The following is a 12,943-nucleotide window of genomic DNA, read 5'->3' on the forward strand; positions in this document are numbered from 1 at the left end:
AAGATCTAAGACTTAGGGTCCTTGTATTTTAAAGGGGAAGGTCGTTTGTAGAGCCTCTGAGTTTTGGGGGATGAGGGTCTCAAGATCCCAGATGCCTAGGGATGACCAAGGACATGACAAGTCATGGCGGAGAGGCAGGCAGGCGTCTCCAGGCAGATCACAGCTGCTCTGAGTCTGGGTGGTGATGCTGTTGTGATCATAGATGGGAAATGGCTTTGTGGAGAGCTAATGGCTGTGTTCGTCATTCATCACTCTTTTCTCAGATCACAGCACGTGATGAGAACTCAGTAAATTGCCCAGTCAGATGAATAGACAGCAGAAGCTCACACAGAGGACTTGGTCCACATTTTTGGGGGGGCGGGGGGAGGGTACCTGGGTGTGTGGATCCCAGTACACACTTGGCATTCAGTAAATTCTGCTGAGTTGACTTACAGCGACATCTGGGGCGAGGACCCGCATGTGCGCAGCCAGTCCACAACCTTGCGTCCTACTTGCCCTTCTCTAGAAGGAAGGACACAGCATCTGTCTCTGTGGCTGGGTTGGGACCCAGCCTTGGGCAGGCGAGGAGGCAGGGAAGGAAAAGCGGGCTCTGGTGGAGGTTCAGCCCCGTAGAGAATGCCATCTTTTCACACTTGGGGCCACACACTGCCGTGTTTGACATCCGAGCCCCGCAGACGGTGTCCCAGCGTCTTCATGCAGCATGCTTTCAGCTCCCCTAATTTCTGTTACAAATTTACCATTTCTGTTTAATTATTTAAATTTCTCTAGCATTTACTTAGTCTTGTGAAATGTTAATGAGTTTAATTTTTTGTTTTAGGCAATGCTTGCTATCTTCAGTTGGAGGGACTGACTTTTCACATGGTGTACTTTTGTAAGTGTGTCGCATTTGCACTTCTGAGATTGTTTCGCCTACACTGAGCCTTGGCCCCTTCCTGTCTGTTGTGCAGTTAGGATGGCTTTTGGCTTGCTGTTCCTTTCAGCCCACCCCCCACACAGACACACAAGTGCTTCCTGCATAAGTGACAGGTCTTTCCCCGGGGGCTGTGTGGGCGTGAGGCCTGATCAAGGTGACCCTCAGCTGGTGCTGGGATGTCCTCTGGGCTCTGAATAAGTGAGGGGTAAGGTCCTCACAGGCCTCATTTATCTCCTTAGCAAGCAGGTGGCCACAGTGTCCCCTTTCATATCAAGAGTAAAACTGCAGCCAAGGTTCTGACTCACTGTGCAAGCCCCGCGTTGGGCCTGTGAAGGAAAAGGAGCACGTCTCCAGCTGTGGGCATTAGCTGTACAGACTGAGGGAAGAGGTTGGGGGTATTTTTTTGGTGGACATGTGATCAGATAATCCCCTCCTGACTGATGTTTACACTGTGTGTGGCTCATCCCCAGAGAGGAGTTTTGCACAGATACTCCCAGCATCTTTTTTGTCAACATCCCTGGCTTCTTTCCGTCCAGCCGGTTTGCTTCCCCCTGTCCTGCCCAGGCCTTTAACTCCGGACCTTCCGTGATGACAGACTGAGCTTCCTAATGGGATCGCACACTTGCCGAAGCCCCCTCCCCCCCTCCTCCCCTGCAATCAGAAAACAGGAGACTTCAGCAGGGAAGGCCCGAAGGCTCTTGGCCGTAGCTTCACTCTGAGGAGTATTTTTCATTGTTGAGTTTCATTATGAAAGAACTTACACATGTTCAGCAGATACGTGGCTTATCGCTCTGCTCCTACCTTGTGTGGACAATGGCCATCTGTTTCTCGGTGCCGAGTTGGTGGTTTGCCCTTGTTCTTGTACCAGAGTGCCCTCCAGACTACTGACTTGATTAGGTGGTGCTGGCTCTTGCTCCAGCCCTTGTTCTCCCTGAGGGGCAGGCAGCATCCGTCTGAGCATCCGTCTGCCTGTGCAGAGTGCTAAGCTTGGAGGGAGCTGCGTCACAGCCATGATGCCAGCTCCCCAGGCTGGCAGCTGTGTCACACGTCTTCACCATAACCAGGTGAGAAGATGGTGTGGCCGCTGCACATCCTAGAGCAAACAGTCGTGTTGCTTTCCTCTGGATTCGGTGCCAGGCTGTAGCTGACCACATGCCCTCCCTTGCTCACTGACCCGGATGGCGAGCTGAGGAGGGGGACCCGGGACCAGGGCCTGCGTTTTCGTGTAGCCAGTCAGGCTCGCTGATGTCCGCAGTGCCAGGAAGAGCCAGAGGCCTCCATGAGAGATCAGCTGGGCCTTTGTCAAGCCTGGAGCTGCAGCCAGGATGTACATTTCCACTCAAGGCTGAGCGGGTGTGAGCAGTTCCGGTCTCTGCTCAGGAGTCACCTGGGCAGTGACCAGGGCGGTAGAGGAGCGTGATGCAGGCGTGAGCAGGCCCCGGGAACCAGCAGGTGCTCCTTGGTGCTGAGGATTTGGGGAGAAGTCTTGCCCTGAAGCAAATTGCACCCATTTACTTGATCCTTGCCTTAATTTTCATAGTGAGCAAGGAAGTGCCGGGTTCAGCAGTTCCCAATCATTTTGCTGTGTAGCTTCGATAGAAAACAACAGTCCTCTCACATGGAAAGTTACTGGGACGGTCACACTTGCAGATGGGGGTGTGTTTTGGAGCACAGTGGCAGCGCCATGAATTTTTAAATGGTTATGTATCTGTACCGGCACAGGTCATGCTGACACAGTGCTGGGCCACCCGGGTCTGTGACCGCCCTCCAGTGGTCCAGTGCCCAGCAGTTAGGGCAGCTGCAGGTTCCATTTCTCTATCGATCCCACAAGGAGCCACAGAAGGAGGCCCCTCCCCCTGTCCACTCAGCCTGAGGGCACACCCTCCCGTATTAACACTGAGGATGCATAGCAGTGCCGACAGGAATGTTTGTGTGCCCTGTAGAAATCATTTGTAGGCGTCTTCTCTGCTCTCTAAAGCTCCCTCCCCTCCCCTCATTCTGCTCTTCCTGGATTTGGGGATGTGAGATAATTTGCAGTGCACACCTAAGTGTGAGAGAGGGAAGGAGGGATGGAGGGAGAGAGAAAGAAAGTTACTAGAAAATGTAAGATATTTTACTTAATGCCCCCAAAACTTCATCCTTAAGAGACAGCTGCCAAGTTTAAATCCTGATTCTACTGTGTGACCTTGGGCAAGTTACTTAATCTCTCTGCTTCAATACCTCATGTAAAGTGTGAACAATAGTTTTTCCCTCACGGGGTGCTGTGAGGATTAAATAAGTTTATGTGCAAAGCTCTTAGAGGGCCCAGCACATGGTGTGCATGCACTCATCTTAGCCATTAGTATCACTGTTAATTATTTATTTTGCTTACATGGTGGTAGAGTTATATATAGATTGTTAATCAACTTTGATTTGTTATTTGTAGTTATTTTTATGTGAAATTATGGTTGAAAAGTTAGCTGTATGATCATTTATTGGGAATAAAAGTTCAGATTATAATGATAATTACCTTTTTTTTCCCCCTTTCCTTTTAATCTTTTTAGGACAAGATTTAAAGCCTATCTTGGATAGAGAATATTTAATAATTTAGCTAAAAATGGTATTTTTTACATGCAATGCATGTGGTGAATCAGTGAAGAAAATACAGGTGGAAAAGCATGTGGCTGTCTGCAGGAACTGCGAGTGCCTTTCCTGCATTGACTGCGGTAAAGATTTCTGGTAAGTTCTGAGTAACTCCTGTATCCATAGTAAAGGCCCAGGCCAGTGTTGGAAGCACTGTTTCCACAAAGCTTTAAAAAATAGAAGCATGCCTAAGCTGGTGTTGCTCAGTGGATAGAGCGTCAGCCTGCGGACTGAATGGTCCCAGGTTCCATTCCGATCAAGGGCACATGCCCGGGTTGCGGGTTCGATCCCCAGTAGGGGGCATGCAGGAGGCAGCCAAACAATGATTCTCTCTCATCATTGATGTTTCTATCTCTCCCTCCCTCTCCCTTCCTCTCTGAAATCAATAAAAATATATTTTAAACAAAGATGGCGGTTAATTTGCATATGTAGGCTCCAAGCAGCGGAGCGAAGATGGAAGACGGAAGGCGGCTCCAGCCGGAGCGAAGGCCTGGGTCCCGGGTGCTGGAGGAAAACTGGTGCTGGTAGCCAGGAGAAGGGAAGGCCTATTGCACGAATCTCTTCGTGCAACAGGCCTCTAGTTGACATACAACATTAAATTAGTTTCAGTTGTACAACATTATGATTCAATATTCCTGTTGTTTAAAACATGTATGGAAAGTTTGGTGGTGGGTTTCCTATTGAACAGTGTGGAGCTGGGAAATGTGTTTCTGCAGCAGGATGTGAGCACAGTAAGTGAAGTAGGATGTGAGCACAGTAAGTGGAGGTGTGCGCAGTGGGCTGGCGTGGACTGCCAAAGACAGGAGCAGCGTGCTGACATCACACAGCCACCACTGAGAATGCACCTAACGGTGGGACCTCTGTCACCTCACAGGGGCGAGGACTACAAAAACCATGTGAAATGCATAAGCGAAGACCAGAAGTACGGCGGCAAAGGTTACGAAGGGAAAGCCCACAAAGGCGATATCAAACAGCAGGCATGGGTGCAGGTACGTTCCAAGTTGTCCAGTAGTCTCAGCTGACGCCTTCCACTTTTCTTTGGAAGCCTAAGAAACTAAGAATAAATGCCTCACCCATGCCGACAAGACCCAGAAACAGCATGTCTTAGCTAGACTAAGGGTCGTGTTGACATCTTAATAAGGCTTCCAGCCCATGAACCGTTCCATTTGTTTGTGTCTTCTTTCTTTCAGCAGTGTTTTGTAGTTTTAACTCGGTAAGTATTACATACATTCCTTGTTTAAGTTCTTAGCTTCCTTTTCAGATTGTCTGTTTGTAGAAATGCAACTTTATATTTGAGTGCAGTTCTGTTGAATTTGTTTATTGGTTCTAAAGGTGCTTTTTGAAGAATCTGTAGGGTGTTCCACATGTAAGACCATGTTGGCTGAGAACAGAGATAATTTTACTGCTTTCCAACTAGGATGCCTTTTATTTCGTCTTCTCGCCTACTTGCTCTGGCCAGGACTTCCAATGCTATATTGAATTTATAAGAATAGACATTAATACAAAATTGGGACTTGACATGTGGATTCTGTAGCCCTGGCTACATGAAACGTATGTCAGTTATTTATTATCTTTGTTTTGTCTTTCTTTTTTGTAGAAAGTTAATGAATTAATAAAAAGACCCAATGTCAGCCCCAAAGTGAGAGAACTTTTAGAGCAAATTAGTGGGTTTGACAACATTCCCAGGAAAAAGGCAAAATTTCAGGTATGTATTTGATATGGCTTCCCTGACTGGGGATATGGGCCCATCAGGGACAGCTGTGTTTACCTGTCCAATGGGATTCCCCCCCCCCCCTTTTTTTCCTTATAGAACTGGATGAAGAACAGTTTAAAAGTTCATAATGAATTGATTCTGGAGCAGGTGTGGAATATCTTTTCTGAAGCTTCCAGCAATGTAAGTCAGACCTAATTTTAGATTTGTTGCGTGGCAGACATGCTTACTAATAATGCGGTGGGAATGTCTTATTTTTGGAGGTCAAGACAGCCTTCTTTTTCAGAGAGCCTCTTGGGCCTTCATTTATGGGAAGGAATAACTCAATGCCTTGCAGAGAAGAGTTCCTTATTGTGCACGGAAAGATATTTCATCCCCATGTTTGACAATGGTAGCAGCTAACCTGGAACGGTTTGCTTAGAAAGCAGGCAGTGGACGTATCGGGAAGAACAGGAGCTCTGGGTGTCTGGCAGACCTGGATTGAATCCCTGCTGCTCTCTGCCATATTTTTGTTCTTGGGCACGTTACTTGTCTTGTGAGCCTCAGTTTCCTTTTCTTTAAAAAGTGGATCATATTCATTCATTCATTCATTCAGTACTTATGAGTGCCTGATCTGTGCCAGGCCATGAACAAAACTGAACTAGCTCAGGTGGCGATAGTGCTGTGCAGGAAGATAAGCAGGTGAGGATGGAGTGCCTAGGTGGTGGTCTAGGTAAGGGGAGAGGGGTCACCAGGGCCCTTACCTGCTGTGGTTTTAAAGTAGATGAGACTACAAAAGCACCCACCTGTGCCCACCTTTCAGCGGGCACTCGGTAAGCACCGTCTCTTCCCTTCCAGTGGAGGGAGAATTTTTTGGAGCTTACATCCCACTCAGAGAGTTATATCTTTAATAGTTTTGTTAAGTATGGAACGCTTCATGAATTTGCGTGTCCTCCTTGTGCAGGGGCCATGCCAATCTCTGTATTGTTCCAAGCTTAGTATATGTGCTGCTGGAGTGAGCTCATCAGTAGTTTAAAAAACAACAGTCTGGCTGGTCTTTTCTTTTGGTCACATTGTAAGGAGTTGATTCGCTTTCTATAGAGAGAATAGTTTAGGCAGCAAACTGAGATAAAAATGAAAGTTTATCTTGGTAGTATATCTAGCATTTGCCTCAAAATACACAAATTGGGCCTTTGAAACCTTATGACCAATCACTGAATTGGCCTGTATGTGGCACCTATTTTTTAAAGGTTATTGCCATTATTTTTACTAAGAATCAAAGATTTGAAATGACTTAGTTCAATTGTAGTTTTTAAAAAGTTCTTTTGAAGCTGTGAACATATTAGGAATTAATAGTCAGTAAACAGCTCGTGGTAACCTGGTAAAAAGCTTATTATTGGTTTGCCTGTGTTCCATGAACTTCACCGCACATCCCAGTGTTTGGTGCAAAGCGAGCGGTCCTGAGGCCCTATTCATTCATGCCTACAATTTTATCGCTCCCTTTACTCTGTGCTGGGCATTAGGTTGGCGGCTTTCTCTTCTACATGATACGTTTTATACCCAGCACAATGCACACCAGTCACTGGATACAGCTGTAATCAGTCCTGCCCTCATGCAGCTGTGTTCTTGTGGGGGAGACACAGACAGACAACTATATGTGTGGGGTTTTGCTATAACACCAGGTTGTGAAAAGCACTAGGAAGAAATAGAAGACAGGAAGAGGGGCAGAGAGCAAAGCAGGGTGCTCTGTCAGGTAAGAGCCAGTGAGGTGGTGCTGAGGAGACCACACTGGAGGAGAGCCTGGAATGAAGGAGAGAGAAGATGGGGAATGGATTGACCAGTCACTGTTGTGTGGCTGCAGGCGGGTGGCTGTGTGCCTCCTGCCTCCCCCCTCTTCCCTCTGTGGGTTGGGGTGTGGGGGCAAAGCACCAGCTAGAGACTTGGTCTGAACTGGGCAGATGGCGGGCTGAGATCTGGGGCCCTTGGTGATGATGATAATAACCGATACGCAGTATGAACACAGTTACAGGGCAGGAAGGAAGCTTCTTTGCCCCCTTCCTCCTGAGTCTGTACCTGAACTCATTCTCTGCTCCTTGCCCCCCACTCTGTGTGCCTGGACGACTTTCTTTCTCTGAACTGCTACCGAGAAAACCCCGATTTAGTTACCACTCTTCTGCCAGAGGGTGAGCATGGGTGTCAGAGGGAGGCATGACTTTGTATTGTACTTGAGTTAAAGCCAGTCCTTTATTTGGTCTGTCTTGGGGGACAGTAGCTCCATTCTTGTGACCTAGACTCCGGAGGGTGAAGACTAGAGGTGACTTGTCGAGTAAACTGGCTGGTAACTCACCGATGGAACTTGGGCCCGGTCTGCGGACTCATAAGTCTCGGGATTTCCCGGAGCTGCTGCCACTGGCCCTCTCCCTGCCTGACAGGCACCTTAGGGCCGCGGCCGTTCAGTAGGTAGCTCTGCGCCAGCTCGTGGGCAGGGCTGGCGTAGAGATTTCCGCGTGAGTCACGGAGTGCGGCAGGCAGTGGGACTAGCTGTGCTGACATTATTTTAAAAAATAGGATCCAGCCCTAGCCGGTTGGGCTCAGTGGCTAGAGCGTCAGCCTGCGGACTGAAGGGTCCCGGGTTTGATTCCCGGTCAGGGCACATACCCAGGTTGTAGGCTTGATCTCCAGTGTGGGGTGTACAGGAGGCAGCTATCAATGATTCTCTCTCATCACTGATGTTTCTATCTCTCCCTCTCCCTTCCTCTCTGAAATCAATAAAAAGCTTTAAAAAAAAATTAAAATAGCCGAAACCGGTTTGGCTCAGTGGATAGAGCATTGGCCTGCGGACTGGAGGGTCCCGGGTTCGATTCCGGTCAAGGGCATGTGCCTTGGTTGCGGGCATATCCCCAGTGGGGGATGTTCAGGAGGCAGCTGATCGATGTTTCTCTCTCATCGATGTTTCTAACTCTATCTCTCTCCCTTCCTCTCTGTGGAAAATCAATAAAATATATTTTTAAAAAAATTAAAATATGAAATATGATCCATGTGCTGATTTGAATAAGGGATGCAGTGAGTGCGAGGTTCTCCCCACCCCAGCGCATGTAGTTAGTTTTCCGTGACTCCTTAGCCACCATCCTTTACTGCCCAGGCGTCCCTGACTTCCTCTCGGGACCCACCTAGTCTGAATGACGGTTCGATTAGGCCTCTGTGTAGTGCTGGTCGTTTACAAAGCGTTTCTCGTGCATTGGTGCGCTGAGCATGCCCTGCACTGAGCGCATGACATTTCTTATTTTATTTGTACGTGAACAGTGTGAGGAAGGTTTCCTGCCTTTGATTGTACAGACGAGGAGACGGGTCTGGAGCAGGTAAATAACTTGCCCTGAGTCACCTGGTAATTGACAGAGCTGGAACTTGAACCCAGGCCTGCAGGTACCTAAACCTAGTTTCTGCTCCACGTGAACGCTCACCTTCATTGGAAAGAAAGGTGAATTGTGAGCCATAATTAAAGGTCTGGCGGAAGTGATTTAAGGATTCTTTCCTTTTCCAGTGGGACGAAATGCCTGTTAAATGCAGAGAGGGGGCCCCAGCTGGTTTGACTCAGTGGATGGAGCATTGGCTGTATACCGAAGGAACCCGGGTTTGATTCCGGTCAAGGGCACATGCCCGGGGTGCAGACTTGGCCTCTAGTAGGGGGCGCACAGGGGGCAGCCGATTAATGATTCTCTCTCACCATTGATGTTTCTATCTCTCACTCTCCCTTCCTCTGAAATCAATAAAAATATTTTAAAAAATATATAAATAAAATGTTTTAAAAATGCAGAGGGGGTGTGGGCTGGGGGAGTTCTTCTCATTTTGTGTATTTACTATATTTTAACTGTGGGGGGTCACAGTTCTAAAATGGTAAGTAAGAAAGACACTTTCCTTGGAACAGTGTTCAGTAGATACATGTAGGTTGTGAACAGGGGTGTGTGGAACGAATACTTACGTGTTTCTTGTTTTGCTTCATAAAAAGGAACCAGCCAGTAAAGGGCAAGAGCAAAAGCCACTCAACCAAGTGGCAAAGCCACCTGCGGAAATGACCACCACGGTGGCACCTTCCAAAGCCAATGACACCACGCAAGGACAAGCAGAGGCAAAGAAGAACAAGAGAGAGAGGAAGGAAGAGCGGCAGAAGAAAAGGAAAAAAGAAAAGAAAGAACTAAAATTAGAAAACCACCAGGAGAAAACCAAGAGTCAGAAGTCTAAAAAGCTCAAAATGAGGCCTGAGGCCGAGCAGGAGGCGGGAGGGGTGGGTGCCCCCGAGGCCACGGGCCCTGCAGGGAACAAGAGGCAGGGGCCGAGGAGCAAGGGCGAGTGTGGAGTGAATGGAGATGCGAACAAGGAAGAGACAAACATGGGAAAAAGGAAGCGGAAGCTTTCCGAAGGTGTGTGGCGAATGCTGCAGGGCTTGTTAAAATGGCCATGCTCTGAGATTGGGGTATATAAAATCTGTTAGATCTTGCTTTTGGAACCAAGTAATGCAAAGAGCATAAGCTTTGGGGTCAGGGCAACCTGGGCTGAGTCCAGGCAAGTGGCCTCACCTCTCAACTCCCAGTTTCCCCCACTGTCCCCCCACTGTCCGGGGGAGAAACCCCACAGGCTGGGTTGCTTGGGGGATGAGCAAGGTGATGGAAGGGCCTGGCCATGGAGGATGCATTAAGTGTAGAAGATGTCAGGAATGCAAAATCTCTATTTTTTTTTAAATCTCTGTTTAGTTGAAGCATATTCTAAGAAGAAAAAGATTAAGTTCCCGGGACTGGCTGCAGGCGGAGAACCAGAAAACCATGAAGCTCCTGCAAAAGGTATCACTTGTGTCATTTGGAAAGCTCTGCCCTCTGGGGTGGGAGGAGGAGGTGAGCAAAGTTCTCTAGGGCGGGAGTGACTCCAAAGTAACCCACGAGGACTGTGAGTCACTCCTACAGTGTGTCTGTCTAGCTTGAAGGATTAAGGGGAAAGCAGTCTGGATTGGAAATATGCATTATCTTTGGAACTTAAACCCGCGTGCTTTCCAAGTCCTGGTCCCCTTCCTGTCCTCCAGCCAGACCTGGCTGTTCCCCTCTTGTCTCTGGGTCTGTCCCTGGTGCCTCCTTGCTTGGACTCCATGCCACCCCGCTCCCTCGGCTGGCATGTGTCCTAGTCAGAATCCAGTCCCTGGCCTTGCCTCTTCAGGCTGCCTCCTCCACACGGCTGCTCCCATTCCTCAGGCCCGAAGCTGCCCCCGGGGTCCTGCCAGTTAGGAGATCCAAGGACTCATGGGAATCGAGGCTTTATTGATGGAGGTTCAGTGACTGCCCACGTTGGGTTAGGTCTCTTAGCTTGGAACTCACCCCCCAACTTTAATTTTTTAAAGGGTTTACTTTGAGGTGATTATAGATTCACATGAAGGCTTTGGATCTTGTCGCCCATGTGTAGTGATATTGTGGCTGTCCCCTCTCGTTCAAGGTTAAGCTCCTTTCGCTCACCTCTGTGTTGCTCACTGTGCTCAGCCCCACGATCTCCGTGGATGCTTAGTGAATCTTGCTGAGGTCCTTCGAAGCAACTCTTATCTTTTTACAGGAATTTGTAGTGGTGATGGTGTTTATGTTGCCTAGTTAACCTGCTCACTCTGAGAACAAGAACGGTGAAGGGAAGCGGTGCTTTTAGGCTACTGTGATTGGACAGGCCGAGTGCCTGCTCCACAGTGTTATGGTACCCTGCCCATTCAGGATTCATTCATTTCCCGGCAGCAAGTAGATGTTGCAGAAATCATTTCCTTTCCCTTCTGGTAGTACAACAAAACATGCATGTTATTCTTTGTATTGTAGGTAAATTCAATTGGAAGGGGACTATTAAAGCAGTCCTGAAGCAGGCCCCAGACAATGAAATAGCAGTCAAAAAGCTAAGGAAAAAGGTATGCACACGAACCTAGGTACACCAGCTGGGGAGAATCGGTTCTTTATTTTAAAACACCTCAAGTGCTGTGAATGTGTGTGTGTCTCATTTACGATGCCCTGGTAACCCGTCTGGCCTCGTGGGGAGGGAAGGGGGCTGACTCCCACCCCTCCTCAGCCGGCGCAGTGCGTGCGTGATTTTGAAATGATTATTCTAGATAGTTTGCGATCCTTTATTCCAGAGCAATGCTTTCTTCTCTGGTTTTTAGTTTTTTATCGACATCTGACCCACATGCAGCCAGGTGCTCACATTCACATGTGCTGCTGCACCGATTTCACAAGCACAACCCTGTGTGGCCAGCACCTGGGTTTCTTTTATTTCTTACTGTCGCCCTACTTCTGGGTTAAAGGACATTTTAGGTAAATTTTCAGGACAATGACCCTTATTTGACAGTCGCTCTCCTTTGCGAAGGTGTTAGCTCAGTATTACGCGGTGACGAATGAACACCACAGGTCTGAAGAGGAGCTCCTGGCCATCTTCAACAAGAAAGTCAGCAAGAACCCCGCCTTCAAGTTACTCAAGGACAAGGTCAAACTTCTGAAGTGAACATTTTTGTATTTAATAAATTGAGTCCATTCTGTTGATTTCTTCCTTTCACTGCTGTTTGTAAAACATGTAATAAATAATAACAACTCAAATTTTGTTTTCTTATAAGAAAAATATATATTTTTGGTAGATCTTTTATGAGAAAATAAACTATATTGTCCTTAATCCTCCAGTAGCCTCGGTGCCTGCAGTTCTTCGGTGTTACCCTCTTGTCCTTGAAACCCTTCTCCATCACAAGGATGAAGGAGATAATCCCAGAGTGCTCCTGGGTGGGTCTGCGTTGTCTTTAGGGAGAGGACAGACCACCCAGGCAAGCGCAGTGACGCGTCATGGAAGGGTGTGTACAGTTGTAGTGTTCGCCCAGAAAGGGAGTGAGGCCTTCCGCCCGGGGCGGGGACAGAGGGCGTTAGGTTAAGGCCCCTGGATTGATTCTTGAAAGGTCTTTCTTACCTACTTGCTGTATTGGGGCGTCTTTCTCTTCCTGCCACTCCACCCACCCACTTTCTCCCACAGACTCCCCCACACCCACGGGGGAGGCAGTGGGCGGTAACGGGCTCAGAGCAGGGCTCCCCGGTACTACGGTGAGACGTGACCGTGAGTCTGGCTTTGGGTCTTAGCCAGCAGCCTCTCTCGGGCAGGTGACATAGCCTCCCTGAGCCTCAGGGTTTTTGTCTGTTAGGCTGTCTTCCTGAGGTAATAGAGTGAAATTAAAGTGATGTGCACAAGCAGCTGTACGTAGGAGGTGTCTGAAATGTCCCCTCCTCACATGCGTGAGGTGCGCACAGACCGCGGTTTACCACGGACGGCGGCGCTGGCTGCAGGGAGGCCCTTCCCCCGGACACCTCGCTTTTCTAGCACGTGGCTCTCCAAGTGCCTGGGCTGCAGCAAGAGGAGCTGCAGTGACCGGGCAGAGTGGCAGCTTCATGCAGAAATCCACTTCTGTTCTGAGGCGATCCTCCCGTTTCCAGTTCACGTGTAGCCATTTCTCAGGACGCTGGTCCAGTCATATAGTCCATTTTCTGAATGTAAACTTTCTACTGAAGTATACATACAGAAATGGGTAAAAACCTAAATGGACAACTCAGAAAGGCACACACCCGTGCCAAATCTAAGACATGGGCTATCTGTAGCCCAACGGCAACCATGTCCTCACCATGTCAGCATGAACTACATGTGAACTAGAGGCCCGATGCACGAAATTCATGCAC

At 48.4% G+C, this 12,943-nt stretch overlaps 1 protein-coding gene across 1 annotated transcript; it reads left to right on the forward strand.

Annotated features, from left to right (window-relative positions):
• The first annotated feature begins 782 nt into the window (after positions 1-782).
• Positions 783-11,827, forward strand: LYAR (Ly1 antibody reactive). Its single transcript, XM_005866143.2, has 9 exons — positions 783-871; positions 3,457-3,631; positions 4,410-4,524; positions 5,133-5,240; positions 5,346-5,429; positions 9,232-9,643; positions 9,974-10,060; positions 11,063-11,148; positions 11,601-11,827. Exons 2-9 carry the CDS (start codon positions 3,510-3,512, stop codon positions 11,733-11,735), a joined length of 1,149 nt encoding a protein of 382 aa, XP_005866205.1. The 5' UTR covers positions 783-871; positions 3,457-3,509; the 3' UTR covers positions 11,736-11,827.
• The last annotated feature ends 1,116 nt before the right edge of the window (positions 11,828-12,943 follow it).

Source organism: Myotis brandtii, unplaced genomic scaffold (genome assembly GCF_000412655.1).
Source record: "Myotis brandtii unplaced genomic scaffold, ASM41265v1 scaffold223, whole genome shotgun sequence".
In the NCBI taxonomy this organism is placed as follows: domain Eukaryota; kingdom Metazoa; phylum Chordata; class Mammalia; order Chiroptera; family Vespertilionidae; genus Myotis; species Myotis brandtii.

Bases quoted from the DNA above. Each gene is read 5' to 3' on its own strand.
- LYAR (XM_005866143.2), top strand. From the start codon at position 3,510: ATGGTATTTTTTACATGCAATGCATGTGGTGAATCAGTGAAGAAAATA. The intron at 5,430-9,231 runs GTAAGTCAGACC...CTTCATAAAAAG, and splicing joins TTTCTGAAGCTTCCAGCAAT to GAACCAGCCAGTAAAGGGCA. The intron at 11,149-11,600 runs GTATGCACACGA...TCCTTTGCGAAG, and splicing joins TCAAAAAGCTAAGGAAAAAG to GTGTTAGCTCAGTATTACGC.